Source organism: Zosterops lateralis (genome assembly GCF_965231275.1).
Source record: "Zosterops lateralis genome assembly, chromosome: 15".
NCBI lineage: Eukaryota > Metazoa > Chordata > Aves > Passeriformes > Zosteropidae > Zosterops > Zosterops lateralis.
In genome coordinates, this window is record NC_139775.1 from 1,650,880 (window position 1) to 1,666,369 (window position 15,490).

Here is a 15,490-nt window from a genome sequence, read left to right on the forward strand (position 1 = left end):
CTGCTTCTCCTGCTGCTGTGCTGAGGGGAGGGCTCCTTGCTGCACTGAGTGTTTTCCCCCTCCAACAGAAGAAGAGAGGGATTTTTCTTTGTCTCCTGGAATAGGCTTGAGGGTAGTTTTGGGTCACAGACCTCCTTAAGTGGCAATACCAAAGAACCAAGGTCTTGCCTGCAGCACTTACTAGCTTGCCCTAATCTGGTATCACATCCCCCAGGTTTGAATTTGTTGCATCCTTCTTGCTGGTCTTTGATGTGCAAAAAGTCCCTTGGTGGGGCCCATGCAGTGCCTTAGCCACTATGTTTTCCCAGCAGGATGCTGGGGGTGGGTTCCTGCCCTGTTCCCCCTGCACCATCCCAGCCCTCCTGACCCCTTGCCACGGCACAGCCCAGCCAGGGGACAGTGGGATGGTGGTGCAAGGCTGTGACCACTGCAGGAGATCCAGGCTGGGGGGCGGGGGTGGGCTGGAGCAGGTCCCCTGCTCACGTGCCCTTGCATTTACGCCACTTGCAGCATTATGTGCCCGCGGGGCTGTCGGAGGGCGGCCGGGGCCGTGTCAATAGCAGCACGCACGGCCAAGGGCGGCCGGGCCGGCGTTGTGTAACTCTCTGTGAGCCCCACCAGGGGCATGTCACCGTGTCCCAATGCCACCAGACTTGTCATCCTCCCCACTGCCACCGGACTTGTCATCCTCCCCAGTGCCACCAGACTTGTTCCTTGCCCCAGCCATGGGGTCCTTTTTTGCTCTGTGCCCTCTCATTGCCATTACGGCCACGCTGGATGCTGTGTGGTGTCTATTTTTACTGCTCAAGGTAGGCAGGACCAGGGGTTCTGCAGGCTGTTGTGGGTGGCAGCAGTATGACACCACCTTTACCTCCCCAAATCTTCCTGTGTCAGCATTTCGGGTTTGCCCTTCTCCTTGTCAGCCCATGTATGCACACACAGCAGTGCCTGGGCTTTGCACTCGCCTTGTTCGTTGTAGGGTTGCCCAAGGACACATGTGGGGGTTGTAATTTAAGGGCTGGCCAAAAAACAAATAGGGATCCCTTCACTGCTGTTGTGATCCTGCAGTGTGTTCCTGAGCCAGCCACCCACCAGTGACCTGCTCTGTGCAAAGGGGCAGAGGGGGAACACAGGCAGATGTGCACCAAACCTTGATGGTTTAAAAATGACCTTTTAAATGCCTGAAATTCCCAGATCTCTGCCACGGAGTCTGTGTCTGCTGAGCCCCTTAACAACAGAGGTTGGGGCACAGAAAAAATGAGTCATTTTAGGGACCTCGGTGTCTATCTGGTTCCTTCATGGCCACCTCAGTTTGAACAGGGCTTTCCAAGCAAGGTGGGTGGCCTGGGAGGAACAATGGGTTCCCTGGCTGGTGGCAATCGGTGCCCTGGGATGTGGCAGTGGAGTGTCCCACAGCACCTCACCCTCAGGTTGTGGGCTACCAACATCACTGGATGCTGACGTCGGGCAGAGATTTGACTTCTTGCTGCCAGGGCCAGGCTGAGAGGGCACCCATGGCTGGTCCCCGTGGGCAGGGAATGAGGGAGGATTAATTGAGTCTCTGATCTCTGACGGCGAGAGGGGACGGGAGCAGTGACCCCCCCCAGCGTTACGCAACGCCTGTGCTAAATCTTCATGCAGCAGATAAGACGGTCCCCAAAATACCCTGCCCTGCCTTTGCTGCCCTTCAGCTACTTGAGTTTGGGGTCATGCCTCAAGTTTGGGGTTGTTCAGCTCTCCAGTGACAGCAAAGAAGGGTTGAAAGGGCAGAAACTTTGGGACAGAAACCTGTTACCCCCTGGGAAGGAGGTTTCCTCCAAACAGTCTCTGCTTGAGGAATGAGAGCTTTAAAGGCAGCCCTACAGGATTTTGAAGACACTGAAACTCATGAACTGGTGTGGGTAGAGCCATGAGCTGGAGGAAAACTAATAGCTGCAAAAACAGTGCAAGGGCTTTTTTTGTCTTGAAGATGCTGGACAGCATCACGAGTGTGCCTGGGGAGTTGGACACCCCCAGCAGAAAAGGAGGGGGATTTTTCTTCCTCTCCTGAGAAGATGGGGTTTGTGTCATGGCCATCATTAAACAGCAAGAACAAAGTGGTCTTGCCTTGGAACACCGACTGCCTGGCACCACTGTCTGATCCACCGGTTAGGAATGTGTCTCATCCTTCTGGCTCGTCCTTCACTTCCCAAAATTCCCTGAAATCCCCTCCAAGCTGCTTCTATTCCAACGCCCCCGGGACCACTAAGGCATCCTGGGCTTCCCACCATTGTCACACCGCGATTCCCCTCCCTGCCCCATGGAAATGCCACGGAAGGTGCGCATCCCCCTCGCTGGCGGTGGCTCCCCGGGGCTGCGGCCGAGGTGACAGCTCCTGCACATGTAGGGAAGAAGCGAGGCTGTAATCTGAGCTCGGGAGCAATTAGGCAGGACATCGGCAAAGTCCCCGCCGCCCGCCCGCTCCCTCGGCCGCCGGCACCGGGCTCAGCATCCGCGGCTCTCGCTTCCATCGCGGGGTAAGTAGAGCCAGGAGGGCGGCTCTCCCCGGGCTTGGCGTGTCCTTCTTCCCTGTTTCCTTCCTCCTGGGGTTAGGGCTCTGCTGACACCTTAACCCGCGGCGGAGCCAAAGAGCACTGGAAACACAGCACTGCAGGGGTGGAAATGACTTTACCCCAGCCATGGAGCCAGGAAAACTGCCTGGTATAGCGGGACACGGACTGTATTTCTCACCGAGAATTGAGCAATTGTATGTTTTGATGGAGCAGGAATGATAGTGGGTTTAAGGTCCAAGAAAGGGTGGAGGATGCTGATGAGCAGTTGATGGCTCAGCCTTGCTTACATCCCAACTCTCCTGGCTGGAAGGGATGTGTGTATCCTGCGCTGGTTTTTATGGCCATCCCGCTCCTTTCCGTGCAGATTCCCAGCTGGAATGTCACCGTGGGGAGATGCTGCCGCTGTCCCCACAGCTCCTGGCTCTGGCTGGCAGCTCCATTGCTCCCAACCTGCCTCGTGTTGTGCCTTCGGGATAAACATTTCCGGGGCGGGGGCTCTGCCCACACACGCGATTTCCCTGGAGCAGGAGGCACGGCTCCTGGAGTGGGGGGTTTGTGTTAGGTGAGAACAAGTGAAAACCTGCCTTGGGAGTAACGGGATTTGGGAAAGAGGCCTCAGTTGGAAGGGGCAAGCAGGAGGTATAGGATGAGTCTTGCTGAATGAGGATGAATGGATCCAGATCTGTCATCTCCTGCCTCTGACCCTGAGGTGTGAGAGGGCTCTTGCAATAATCCATGTCTGTGATATCCCAGGGATGCTTTCAGTCTCTGGTGTTACCTTCAGGATAGGAGGCCCTCAGCACTGCGGCCCTCAGCTTGTTTCTGTCTGGTTGGTCATAAAATCCACTTGGAGACATTTGCCCTTTCTGCCTCGCTTTTCCCTTTCTTCCCACGCTGGTTTTGAGCAGCTGGATGCTCCCCCCTTGGTCAGGGCCAGGGCTGGGGCAGGGCTGTTGCCTCTCCCCTGAGCCTCTTGGCATGTGCTGGATGGGAACCTGCCATTCCCAACGGAAATCCGTGTCCCTGCAGAGGCCCCAGCCATGGCAGGAGTGTGGCCAACTGATTCCAGCTCTGCCACCATCTGCCTCAGCCCCATCACTGGGAGGTTTGGGGCTGGAGCTGGAGCCCAGCATGTATCTGGATTTGGGAACATGCAGGAGGGACCAGGGCCATGTGATGGAGACACCCCAAGATCACTCACCCACCCAAGAACATCCTCTGGCCCAGATGATCCAGGGATGAATTTCTTTGGGAGGGAGGCACCCACCACAGCATGGGCAGGGAATGGGACTTGCCTGGGGACTTGTACAAGCCACTGGCACCTTGGGCACAGCTGGGCTAGGTGGTATTTCAGTTCTAAACCCTGGACACCTCCCAGCCATGAGTCCCACCCAGGGGGGCTCCTCTTCCCCCTCCAAAGACCCTGCTGATCCAACACCAGCCATCTCCATCGCCAGAATCCCAACATTACTAGCTCCTGAGGCTCCTGGGACACTGTTGCCATGGCAGGACATGGGGACAGGGCATTGCTGCTGCAGAACTTTAATTTGCAATGCCCCAGGACTGCTGGGAGCAGATCTCTGACGTCCTATGGGTCAAATCCTGCTGGGTGCAGGGCCTGGAGCATCAGCAGGCTGGGAAACCTCCCCTCCCCCTCTCTAAATCCCTTCCCCAGCGCAGGACAGTAGGTTACGGGACTCGACCAGAGGTTGGATTTAAGGAGATTACAATTCCTCCCCCAGGATAATCTAGAAATTCAATTAAAACTCTCTGTCTCCTGCCCAGGCTGCAGCAGGGCCCTGGGGCACCCTGTGCCCTGCAGCCATGCCCGGGGAGTGCTGGGGTGCCCCCGGGCACACACCAGGTAAGGGCTGACCCCTCCCCTGGTGAGCAGCTGGGGCTCTGCCCCTTCCCAGGGATTTTCTGGGATATTAACACCCATCCTCTGAGCTGGGGGAGCTGGGGGGGGGCTGTGGGGGTCTGCAGGGGGCTGTGAGGAGGGGTAGGGGGATACCCCAGAGGTTTAGGTGGGTGTCATGCGGACAGGGCAGTCTGGTTCCATCTCCTGGGGTTTTGGGGCATCCTTTGGCAGCCCCTGGTGCAGGTGGTCCTTGCCATGGCCTGCAAGCCCCTTGCCCTCATTCTTCTCCCCAGCCATGTCCTGCTGTCCGGGTGTATGGATGTGAGGGGATGGAAAAACAGCCTGTGTGTTCCAGGAGAAGGAGATGGCATTCCAAGACCCGGGGGGTGGCAGGGCTGGTTGTGGGTTGGGGTGGCTGTGGGTGTTGTGGCATTCCCAGATCCCTCTGACACTGTCCTGCAGCCAGGCAGGGGGACAGCACCCGGGAGCACTGGGAGGCAGTAGGGGTGGATGTGCAGCCCCGGGGTGCTGTGACTGCAGGATATGGGTGCTGGAACAGGGATGGGTGCTGGAACAGGGATGGGTGCTGGAGCTGGAGCAGACATGGAGGCAGCTGGGCTGGGGTGCTCAGTCCCTACATCACACCACGGAGTTTGGGGCCAAGGGAATGCTCAGTGCAGCCTCTGAAAGGCTCTTTCCCAGGATCTCTCTGATCCAGGGCACATTTAGCAGGAGTTTTAGGGTGCTTAAGCACAAGCCCATCACCCCACAGAGGCCACCTGGCCCCAGTGGTGACAAATGCTGCACATGGCCTTGTTTTCTCCTCCTGTACCCGTGGCGTCCACACGTGGCTGGGGGGACAGAGATGAGCCAGCATATCTCTCCAGGCACCCTGTCACCTCTGGTCTTGCCACCAAGGGTCTTCCTTGCCCTACGTGCCTCAGTTTCCCTTCTGTATGTGCCACCAAGGCTTGCAGACAGCAATTTCTCGACTGCTTGTTGGGAATAGGGTAGTTTGTGGAGGTCCTGGGGAGGGGTGGGTGCCCGTGACTGTTTTCTTCCCCTGTCCCTGCCAAAACGGAGCAGTTTTTTCTCATTAGGGATGCACCGTGGTGGGAACCTCTCTCCTGTCCTCTCTGGCAGTGGAGGGGAAACAGGGGCCCATTTATTCTCATTTATTCTTTAGATGTCCTGACCTGGCCTGCCTTGTGCTGACCCTTAATTTTTTGGCAGTGCTCAAAGACAGGGCATTGTAGGAGGGAGTTATTCGGGCATTGCTGCTGTCCCGGCATGGCTCGGGGAGCCTCCAGCCCCTGAGCTGCCTCCCCTCGGTCTGTGTGTGCCCGGTGAGGGGTGGCTCTGTCGGGACGGGATGAGCAGGGGATGTTTGGGCTCTCTCGGCTGTGCCGCACACAGAGCTCCTTCCTCGGCGCTGACATTGCTGTCCTGCCGCTGGGGCATGAAGGGCATCGCCGCGGGAGATAGCAGCGTTATCTCCCGGCGCGGGGCAGCGTTATCTGCGGCGCAGGGCAGGCGGCAGCCCCGAGTGTCACCCGCTCCCGCCGTCCCCTCCCGGCCGGTCACCTCTCCTGCCCCGGGCACAGGCCACCTGCAGACTCATCATCCCCAAACTCAGCTCCTCCCAGTCCCCACCCGAGCTCAGAGTGCTGTGTGCACGCTTCCATGAAAAAATCCACGCCAGGAGGGTGCAAGAAAGGGGCTGGCAGCCGAAACGCGTCCCCTCCAGAGGTGCAGGGGAAAGGTGCGATGATAAATCGCATTGACACATTCAGCCGGCTCTAACTAATGACTTCCCCGGCACCCAACACGTTTTCCAGCGTGCTGGCTTGCTGCGAATATTGTTGTAAAGTTTAACATCCCTTTTTAAGAAGAAAAAAAAAAACTTAAAATGAACTGTGCAGTTGGCAGATTGCTGGAGGCACTCGGGTTCTCGGCGGGGACCCGCTCCGCGGTGGGAGCTGCTGCGTCGCTGCAGTTTCGTGGCAGGAGTTGTCGCCTCTCTTGTCAGCTCATTAGCCGGGGCAAGTCCTCGGCGTCGCTGCCTCCGGAGCCGCGGGGAGCCGGGGCCGCTCATTCCCGAAACTCGTATTATGAGCATGTTTTGTTTTCCCACATGTTAACACTGTTAGCTCTGCGCGGGACGCGTGGCACCGACAGCAGGGGATGGTCCCGCTCCTGCCCCACACCCAGCGTGGGTTTGTCTGCGCCGGAGCTGGGCTGGGGATGGGATTAACGGGCAGTGATTGGCAGGGGAAGTTTGGGGTTTGTTCCTGTGAGGGAAAATTGTGATAAGCAGGTTTGTGACAGGGCTGGGAAGCAGGCAGGAAGGGGGATGCACCTCCAGGAACACCTTGGAGCAGCTCTGGCTGTGGGGAGATGCCAGAGCGGTGCTGGAGGATGCACTCCGGAGCCAAGGAGATGTAGGGGATGTTGTCCCCAGCCTGTCCCCTGTCAGAGCCCGTCCAGCCAGGGGTTTCCACGTGTTTGCATGACCCTTGTCCCAGGCTGAGCCTCCCGCAGCGGCAGCGTGGGGCTCCAGCCTTCAAATTTAAACCAAACCAGCAATTCAGCTTTCAGCGAACTCGAGAAAGTGTATTTCCAAACAAAACTGTGCTAAATAAAGGACGAGCCGCAGGCGGCCGCCCGCTCCGGCACATCCACTTTGCTGCCTTTATTTAGCTGCCGTCTCCCCGGGCTGGGACGGGGGGGTCTGTCCCCCCAGGAGCGTCGGGAAGGACTCGGTCCGGGAATGTGGGGTCCCAGATGGGAAAGGAGCTGTCTCAGGAGAAGTTCCCTGCACCCAAAACAGAGTCGGCTCCTTGGATCTGTCCTGGCATCACCCTGCAGCAGAGGGGTCCCTGAAACAATGTGTGACATGGGAGGAAAGGGAAAGGGAAAGGGAAAGGGAAAGGGAAAGGGAAAGGGAAAGGGAAAGGGAAAGGGAAAGGGAAAGGGAAAGGGAAAGGAAGAGGAAGGAAGGAAGGAAGGAAGGAAGGAAGGAAGGAAGGAAGGAAGGAAGGAAGGAAGGAAGGAAGGAAGGAAGGAAGGAAGGAAGGAAGGAAGGAAGGAAGGAAGGAAGGAAGGAAGGAAGGAAGGAAGGAAGGAAGGAAGGAAGGAAGGAAGGAAGGAAGGAAGGAAGGAAATAAGAGTGGAGAGAAGGAAGGAGGGATGGGGAAGGGGTGCAGGCAGGGGGGAGCAGTGATGGTGAGGGGAGCCTGAGGGTCCCTGGAAACACCACCCCAGGTGAAGGCAGAACTGCTGCCTCCACATCCACTCGGGCATAGCTCCCCTTCCAGCACAGTTAATCCAGACCACAGCTAATCCTCTCACAGGTCACTGGGGGCTCATTGCATTTTGTTCACTTCTCAAATGCATCTAGAATTAATTAAAAAAAAAACCTAACTCTAAATTCCTCCTGAGGCAAAAGCATTTGGTGCATTGCCCTGGGGCGAGCCAGAGGGGTGATAGAGAAGCAGCCTTTTCTGGCCCAAAATGCTCAGATCTCATTTGAAAAAAGAGGAGAAACATTAATGGATGCAGCCAGGATGGACAGGTGGAAGACTCGGGGTGGGAGACCAGGTTGGTGTGGAGCAGCTTGCCTGACAGATCAGCTCTGCAAGGCCACTTTGGTCCTGTTTGATTTCCAGGGACTATAAGATTGTAAATATTTACTATTAATATTAACTGTTGGTGCCTATTTTACTCTCCCTGTGGCTCCAAGGAGGGAGAGGCTCTCATTCTGTGTGTGAGCAATCCCTTGGTCTGCTGAGATGCCAACAAACCACTGTGGTTCTCAAAAAATCAGCTTTGGGGATAAAAATGGTTGCGCTTGGATTGCAGCAGGGGAAAATGTGTTGTTTGGTGTAAAGTGGTGGCACACATGGGTCTGTGTCCAGCACCTGGGAGATTTGTGCAGGCTTTAGTGCTCCTGCTTGTGGTGCAGTGCTTCTGGAGGCTTTCTTGATTCTCAGGCTGGATTTGGGGAGCATTTCAGTAAAAGGCAGTGCAGGGTATCATTGCAAGCCGGGATGATGCAGCCCCAGGCAGGTTGTGCCTGGCAATGCTCCCTGGCACTGGCTGGCCCTGGACAGTGTGTAATGGAAAGGGTGTGTTTGTCCCAGCGTGTCCCCAGGCGCTGGAGCTGATTGCAGGAATCGACTTCATCGATGGGGCCGGCGGATCCGGCACAGCTTGTCCAGCCCGGTGGCCTTGCTGTGCCCCAGGCAGGAGCTGGGGCATCACGGAGGGCTCTGCACCTGCTCCCCCACCACGCTGCTGCCCTGGGCAGGTCTCACTACCAGCAAGGCGATTCCATCCTCAGTGACACTAAATAATAGGGTGATCTATGGCAGAGGGTGGTGTGTGGAGAGTTCCCGTGGTGCCATCTCTTTGAGGTGCTATGTGGCTTCTCCACCATCCTGTCCACTCCCTGTTGCAGCCCCATGAGGGGCTGAGGGGTCCAGCAGACTGGCAGAGTGTCACTGGGTTCCCCCACTGCCAAGGGAGAAGAAGAACCCAGGGCACCACCCTAAAATCTCCATCTTGTCCCCTTGCATCTACATTCTAAAAATCCCAAACTACAAAATCTTCTACCTGGTGATAACTACACTACTGTCTTTTACACATTTGTGACTTGCAATTCTTCTCTGTATTAGAAGTTTTTCTCATGGACCAAAATCAAAGACTGTGTCTTCCTGGGCTCTGTGCCAGGCAACCCACTCTGCACAGACTCCAGACCCTCTTTTTGGATCCTAGGCCTCTCTACCACGGTCTGTGACCATCCAGGGCACCCAGAGGGATGCCCTGGACTCCAACACCCCACCACGTGCCCACCTCCACTAGGGAGCCCACCAGGCTTGGGCCACCTCTCCCATGTCCATGTCACCTTTCTCCCAAGCAAAGTTGAGTGTAGGTCCCTGACCCTGCAGCTGAGCCTTCTAGAAGGGACCAAAACAGCTCCCCATTCCCCAGTGGCAGTTGTTCCTTCCTGAGACTTGGCCAGCTAAACCCATCAGTGACTGTGGATGGCTCCATGTCCCAGTGGACATGTTGGGAAAGTTGCTCTTCAGGACATCTGCCCTGAGCAAGTACCTTCCCGAGGCCTTCTCCAACCAGATGCACGTTGGCTGTGTCCTCTCCCATCCCCAGGCAGGGGGACAGAGGTTAAATCCACATCTCCCTGTGGCTTTCCCTCGAGCCCGGAAGAGCTGGTGCTCTGAGGTCGGCGCTGGGCTGGGCATTGATCCATCTGGCACGGGCAATGTGAACTGATGGAGCTGCTTCCAGGAGTACCTTTATTGGTATCTGTGTCCCAAGGAGAACAGCTTGGCCTCTCTGCTTTCCTCTCTGGTGGCAGAGCTCGTGGGAAAAGTGAAGTGGAGGAACTCTAGGTTTTTCATCTGCTGGAGCTGTTGAGTGTCTCACAAACACAGTAAGATTTGTCCACTCACTTTGTATCATGAAAGAACAAGTTTTAACACCTTCAACCTTTCCTCTGTGTGTTTTTTGGAAGCAGCCCAGCTAAAGAAGGGAAAATTAGAGCCGTATAGCATGTTGTCACTCAACATGCAGCCCATCAAAACGATTGGCCAAGTAGCCCCTCGGGTCCCCGTGCCATGAGTGGTAACGGCCCTGTCTTTGTTTTCTCATTGCAGAGCCTCTCACAGGATCCGCGTGGTGACGTGGCAGCCAAGACGTGGAAGTTTGGGACTTCTCTTGCACCACAGCAGAATTTGGGGGGTGGGCAGGGGTGGGTCAGGGGGACACTGGGAGTCGCAAGACCCTTCACCTTCACTGTGGGCTTGGCTCAGGGATGACTACAGGCAGAGTCAACCCATACAGCATCGTGTCCTCTGAGGAAGACGGGCTGAGGTTGACCACCATGCCTGGTATCAACGGCTTTGGCAATGGGAAAATCCACACCAGGAGGAAATGCAGGAATAGGTTTGTAAAGAAGAATGGTCAGTGCAACGTGGAGTTCACCAACATGGATGACAAGCCACAGAGGTACATTGCAGACATGTTCACCACGTGCGTTGACATCCGCTGGAGGTATATGCTCTTGCTGTTTTCCCTGGCATTTCTGGTGTCCTGGTTATTGTTTGGGCTGATTTTCTGGCTAATTGCACTCATTCATGGAGACCTAGAAAACCCGGGTGGAGATGACACTTTCAAGCCTTGTGTTCTGCAGGTCAATGGCTTTGTGGCTGCTTTTCTGTTCTCCATCGAGACCCAAACGACGATCGGGTATGGCTTCCGCTGCGTGACCGAGGAGTGTCCGCTCGCCGTCTTCATGGTGGTGGTTCAGTCCATTGTGGGCTGTATAATCGACTCTTTCATGATTGGTGCAATAATGGCAAAAATGGCCAGGCCCAAAAAACGGGCCCAGACATTACTTTTCAGCCATAATGCAGTAGTGGCGATGAGAGATGGAAAACTCTGCCTGATGTGGAGAGTTGGGAACCTACGGAAAAGCCACATAGTGGAAGCCCACGTACGAGCTCAGCTAATTAAGCCGAGGATCACGGAGGAAGGGGAGTACATCCCGCTCGACCAAATAGACATTGACGTGGGGTTTGATAAAGGCTTGGACCGTATTTTCTTGGTGTCTCCCATCACCATTCTCCACGAGATCAACGAAGACAGCCCCTTGTTCGGGATCAGCCGCCAGGACTTGGAGACGGATGACTTTGAGATTGTCGTCATCCTGGAGGGCATGGTAGAGGCCACAGCCATGACAACGCAAGCTCGGAGCTCCTATCTGGCCAGTGAGATACTGTGGGGCCATCGCTTCGAGCCCGTCTTGTTCGAGGAGAAAAACCAGTACAAAGTAGACTATTCCCACTTCCACAAAACCTACGAGGTCCCGTCCACCCCCCGTTGCAGCGCCAAGGACTTGGTGGAGAACAAATTCCTGCTGCCCAGCACCAACTCCTTCTGCTACGAGAACGAGCTGGCCTTCATGAGCCGCGACGAGGAAGAGGAAGACGATGACAGTCGGGGTCTGGAGGACCTCAGCCCGGACAACAGGCACGAGTTCGACAGGCTTCAAGCCACAATAGCGTTGGATCAGCGGTCATACAGGAGGGAGTCGGAAATATGACTCTTGGTCCTTCCGTTGACTTTTCCAAGGGTATTTTTTTTCCTCCTCTAATCTCTTCCCCTACAACCCGCTCAAATTATGCAGAACAATGCAAGTGCCATAGGAATGCTTGAGAAATTAGTATCGTTCATAGTTTTCAGTTTCATCGCAATAACCACTGAGCGGTCTGCAGGAGGGGACGGTGGCAGGCCATGGTGCATCCCCCGCGCCCGGTGCCCGCGGCAGGGCCCACGGCTCGGGGGGATGGATGGACAGATGAATGGATGGACGGATAGATGGATGGATGGATGGATGGATGGATGGATGGATGGATAGAAGGAAGGATGAGGAGAGGAGGGTCTGTGGGGCGCAGGCAGGTGCTCGCCCAGCGCAGCCCTGTGGGGCTTTGCTCTCCCTGTGGGGAAAACACCAGTGTTTTCCTGGAGCTGAGGACTGCGAGATCCAAAAAGAGGAAATATCAGGAAACAAATCTCACTCTCTCTCTCTCTCTTTTCTTTTTTTTTTCTTTTATTTTTTAACTGAGCAGCAACAACAAAACAATTGCTCTTTCGGCAGGCGGTCTGGTTCAGTTGCACAAGAACAACACTTGAAATAACATGCAACATTAATGTACTTCTTTTTAATTTGGGGAAAAAACGGGGGAGGGAGGTGAGAGGGTTTTTAAATTTTTCACTGCACCGTTTGGTAGACTGTTTACCAAAATAATAATAATAATAATAATTATTATACTTATAACAATAATAATAATATTAAATCTGAAAGAAGTCATTCAGTATTTTTTAAAAATGAACAAGGGAATGAAGAAGCCACGGGGGTCCTTTGAGGGGGTGACTCATTGGGTAAATGCAAGAGCTAAAAGTTAAGATTGCATTCAATTTTGGGTTTTTTTTTTACCATTGGCATGGCTTCATAGGCAGAAACCAGATGTAAGTGACTGTAGGTCTGTGGCAGTGAAAGAAAGTGGAATTATTGACAAAGGATGTAATAAGGATAAGCAGGGCTCTGAGAGAAAAAAGCGTTGTAAACATAGTAATTAGCCAATTTCTGGAAATGTTGGATTTTGGGATGGAAATGGGGTCTGGAGCATCAGCTGCTGAAGTGTTGGGTTTTCCCCAATGTCTCTGATGGGGAATTCATAAAGTTCACCATAACTGGGACAAAACAGTGAAAAGCACAAAAATGAGAGTGGACAGCTCTCAAAATTAGGTATTTCCCCATTTTCTGACCAATTTGGTATTATTCTTCCTTGAAGAATATTTTCAAACATGGAAATCAATGGGAAAGTCATCTCGTTGGGCGGCACTTCTAGTCCTGGAGCTGTGTCCGTGCCAGGCTGGGCTTTATGAATTCCCAACCCCGCAGAGAGTCCTGCTTCAGAGGCAGATGTTTTCCCCAAAACAACAGATGCCAGTCGAGAAAATCACCCCATCTTCTGCTTCAGCCCATTCCTGTGTCCCAGCCTCAAGGTGGATTGTGCCTTAGAGATGCGAACTCATCCTGTGTCCCAGCCCTTCTCCACAGCCCCCATCCTGCATCTCCCCTCCAGGTGACACCCCCTTTGCTCTGCAGCACCGTCATCCCATCATCCACCACCTTTCAGGCTGGCCTTGGTGACAACCTGGGTTTAGCTTTTGCTCTGGCACAAGGCAAAGCACCCTATGCACGGGAAGCCTTCGCTCCTGCCCTGCTCCCCACAGAGGGAAGGAGTCAGGAAGGTGCAAGTTTGTGGGCCCCTTCATCTGGCTGTGCTGCTCGTTGGTGCTCTGGGAGCCAAAATCTGGCTTCCTGCTCCCTGTGGCCCAAGGGCCCTCATCTGACCCTGGGCATGGAGCCCTTGGGGAGACAGCAGGGTCCTCCACAGCATTTTGGCTGTGATGGGCTCCCGGTGCTTTTCCCCCACAGCCCACACTAGGGAAGCTGTGGTGTGTCCAAACATGGCTGGCAGAAGCAGGATTTGTCCTGTGTCCCCATCCCCATCTTCTTCTTGCCAAGGGCTCTGGGGAATGGCTGCCCCGAGTGTCCTGTTGCCCTGTGCCACTGAGCACCATGTTGGGGACATCATCCCTGCAGAGTTCCTGCCCACCAGTGTCTGTCACCATCACCTCACACTGCCCACCAAGGGGCTGCTCTGGTTTTGGCTTCCACTAAACCACCACTGGGAGAAAACCTTCTCCAGGGACAGTGCTGGGAGGCAGCTTTTTCAGCACTGAGTGCCCCAAATGTGTTGTTCTCGAAAGTGAGGACACGTAGGGACGTGCCATTGAGCTCCAGCCATGACGTTTATGTTTCTAAGGCAGCAAAGGTGGATGCCATCCCATCACCAATCCCTTTGCTCCTGGGGGGATGCTTTTACCCCCTGCTTTTTGCACCACAGCATCTGGGGGGTGGGAAGGATGGAGGGGGGGCAGGGAGATTTTGTGTGAGCACTACTTATTTATTTTTTTAAAACAAATGCTTTTAAGTGGTTTTAGGTTCTTTTGAATAAATAATAATTATTAAAAAAAATAAAAGGTGCACATCTTGCTGCTGTAGAGTTCTCAGAGGGTTAACTTCTTTATAAATATATATATATCACAGTAAATATTTGTATAAAAACAAAAGAGAAATAGAGATGTCTTTAAGTAAATTATTGCTTTTAAAGAAACTTCTATGATTGTACAGTGTTACCTGGGAGAATAGAATAATATATACACATGTATTTTTAAACTGCTGTGTAGGAGGATGTGAACTGGGACAGGGAGCACCTGTGGCTGACACAGTGAGGGGATTTTGGACCTTCCCTGGCCCCTGTTCACACACTCCCTACCCCAAACCCTGCTAGTGAGGGTGTAGCTCTGGTGAGATGTCCTATATCAACTGTATAGTCCTTGTCCTGACCATGGACCACGCCGGTACATAGTGTATAAATATTATTTTTGCCTACCTGTGAGAGCTCAGAGCTACTGGTCTTTTTTTCCTACCACCAGGGAGCCCCGGGAAGGCTGCCCAGCCATAGTTTAAATCCCATCAATTGTCAAAGAAAGGGGTAAAAAAGAAAAAAGGGGAGGGGGGCCAAGTGGAAAAAGCCCAAGTTCAGCACTTGGGTTTCCTTAGGCGGCTGGGAAGGCACAGGGATGCTCTAGGGGTGTGGGGTTTTGTGGAGTGGAATCCCTGTGGGAAGGGGCTTGGAGATGAGCAAGGTGAAATGTCCCCCCCATAGAGAACAGCCGCCGGCCATTTCCTCGAGCCAGCCAGCTCCATCCCTGGAGTTTATTCCGGCGTTACACTTGATCCTTGGAGGATGGCAGGAGCCCGGGAAAGGAGAGAGCCGCTAATCCTCTTGGCCCGCATCCCGTAGGGATTGCCCTGGGCTGGGGCTGGTGGCCGCCTCCGGCAGCAGCAGCTCCCCAGGCTGGGGGCCGGGGCTGCACCTGCTGCTGCTCCCACTTGGCTTCACCCTAAAAACTCCCCAGTGAGAGCAGAAAACAGCCGCAACCCCGCACCCCAAATCCACCTCTGGGAAGAGCATCCTGTGCCCTGGGGGGTTCCTCACTCGGCCGGGGGTGGGGGCATGCCCGGGGGCCATCGGGACGAGCCTTAGCTTCTCATCACCGAATTTAGTGCACTTTGTCTTTTAGGGCTGGGACAATCACTTAGCGCTCAACCTTTCGCGATTCGGTGCCTGCTTGACCTTCAAACCTTTTGTAGAGAGATGATTTCAGAGCCACCTTTTCTATCTTTAATAAGGCAGAACAAATACGTTTATTTTTAAACCCTCCTGCTCTTTCCTTTCCTCTCGTGCTGACAAAGCAAAAGAGTCCCCTGTGTGTGTGTGTGTGTGTGTCCCCATCCCCATTTCTTGCAGACAGAAATGAGTGTGTGGCAGCTGTGTCCTGCTCGGCCACCCCCCAATTCAGGAATGCTGCCACGGGGGGGGTTGGCACAGGGCAGGGTCCAGATGTGTCACGAGCAGGG

General features: G+C 54.4%; 1 protein-coding gene across 1 annotated transcript; it reads left to right on the forward strand.

The window, feature by feature from the left end:
* Positions 1-10,182: 10,182 nt before the first annotated feature.
* Positions 10,183-12,168, forward strand: KCNJ12 (potassium inwardly rectifying channel subfamily J member 12). The gene has a single exon (XM_083872848.1). The coding sequence runs from the start codon at positions 10,247-10,249 to the stop codon at positions 11,534-11,536; it is 1,290 nt and encodes a 429-aa protein (XP_083728974.1). The 5' UTR covers positions 10,183-10,246; the 3' UTR covers positions 11,537-12,168.
* Positions 12,169-15,490: the final 3,322 nt, after the last annotated feature.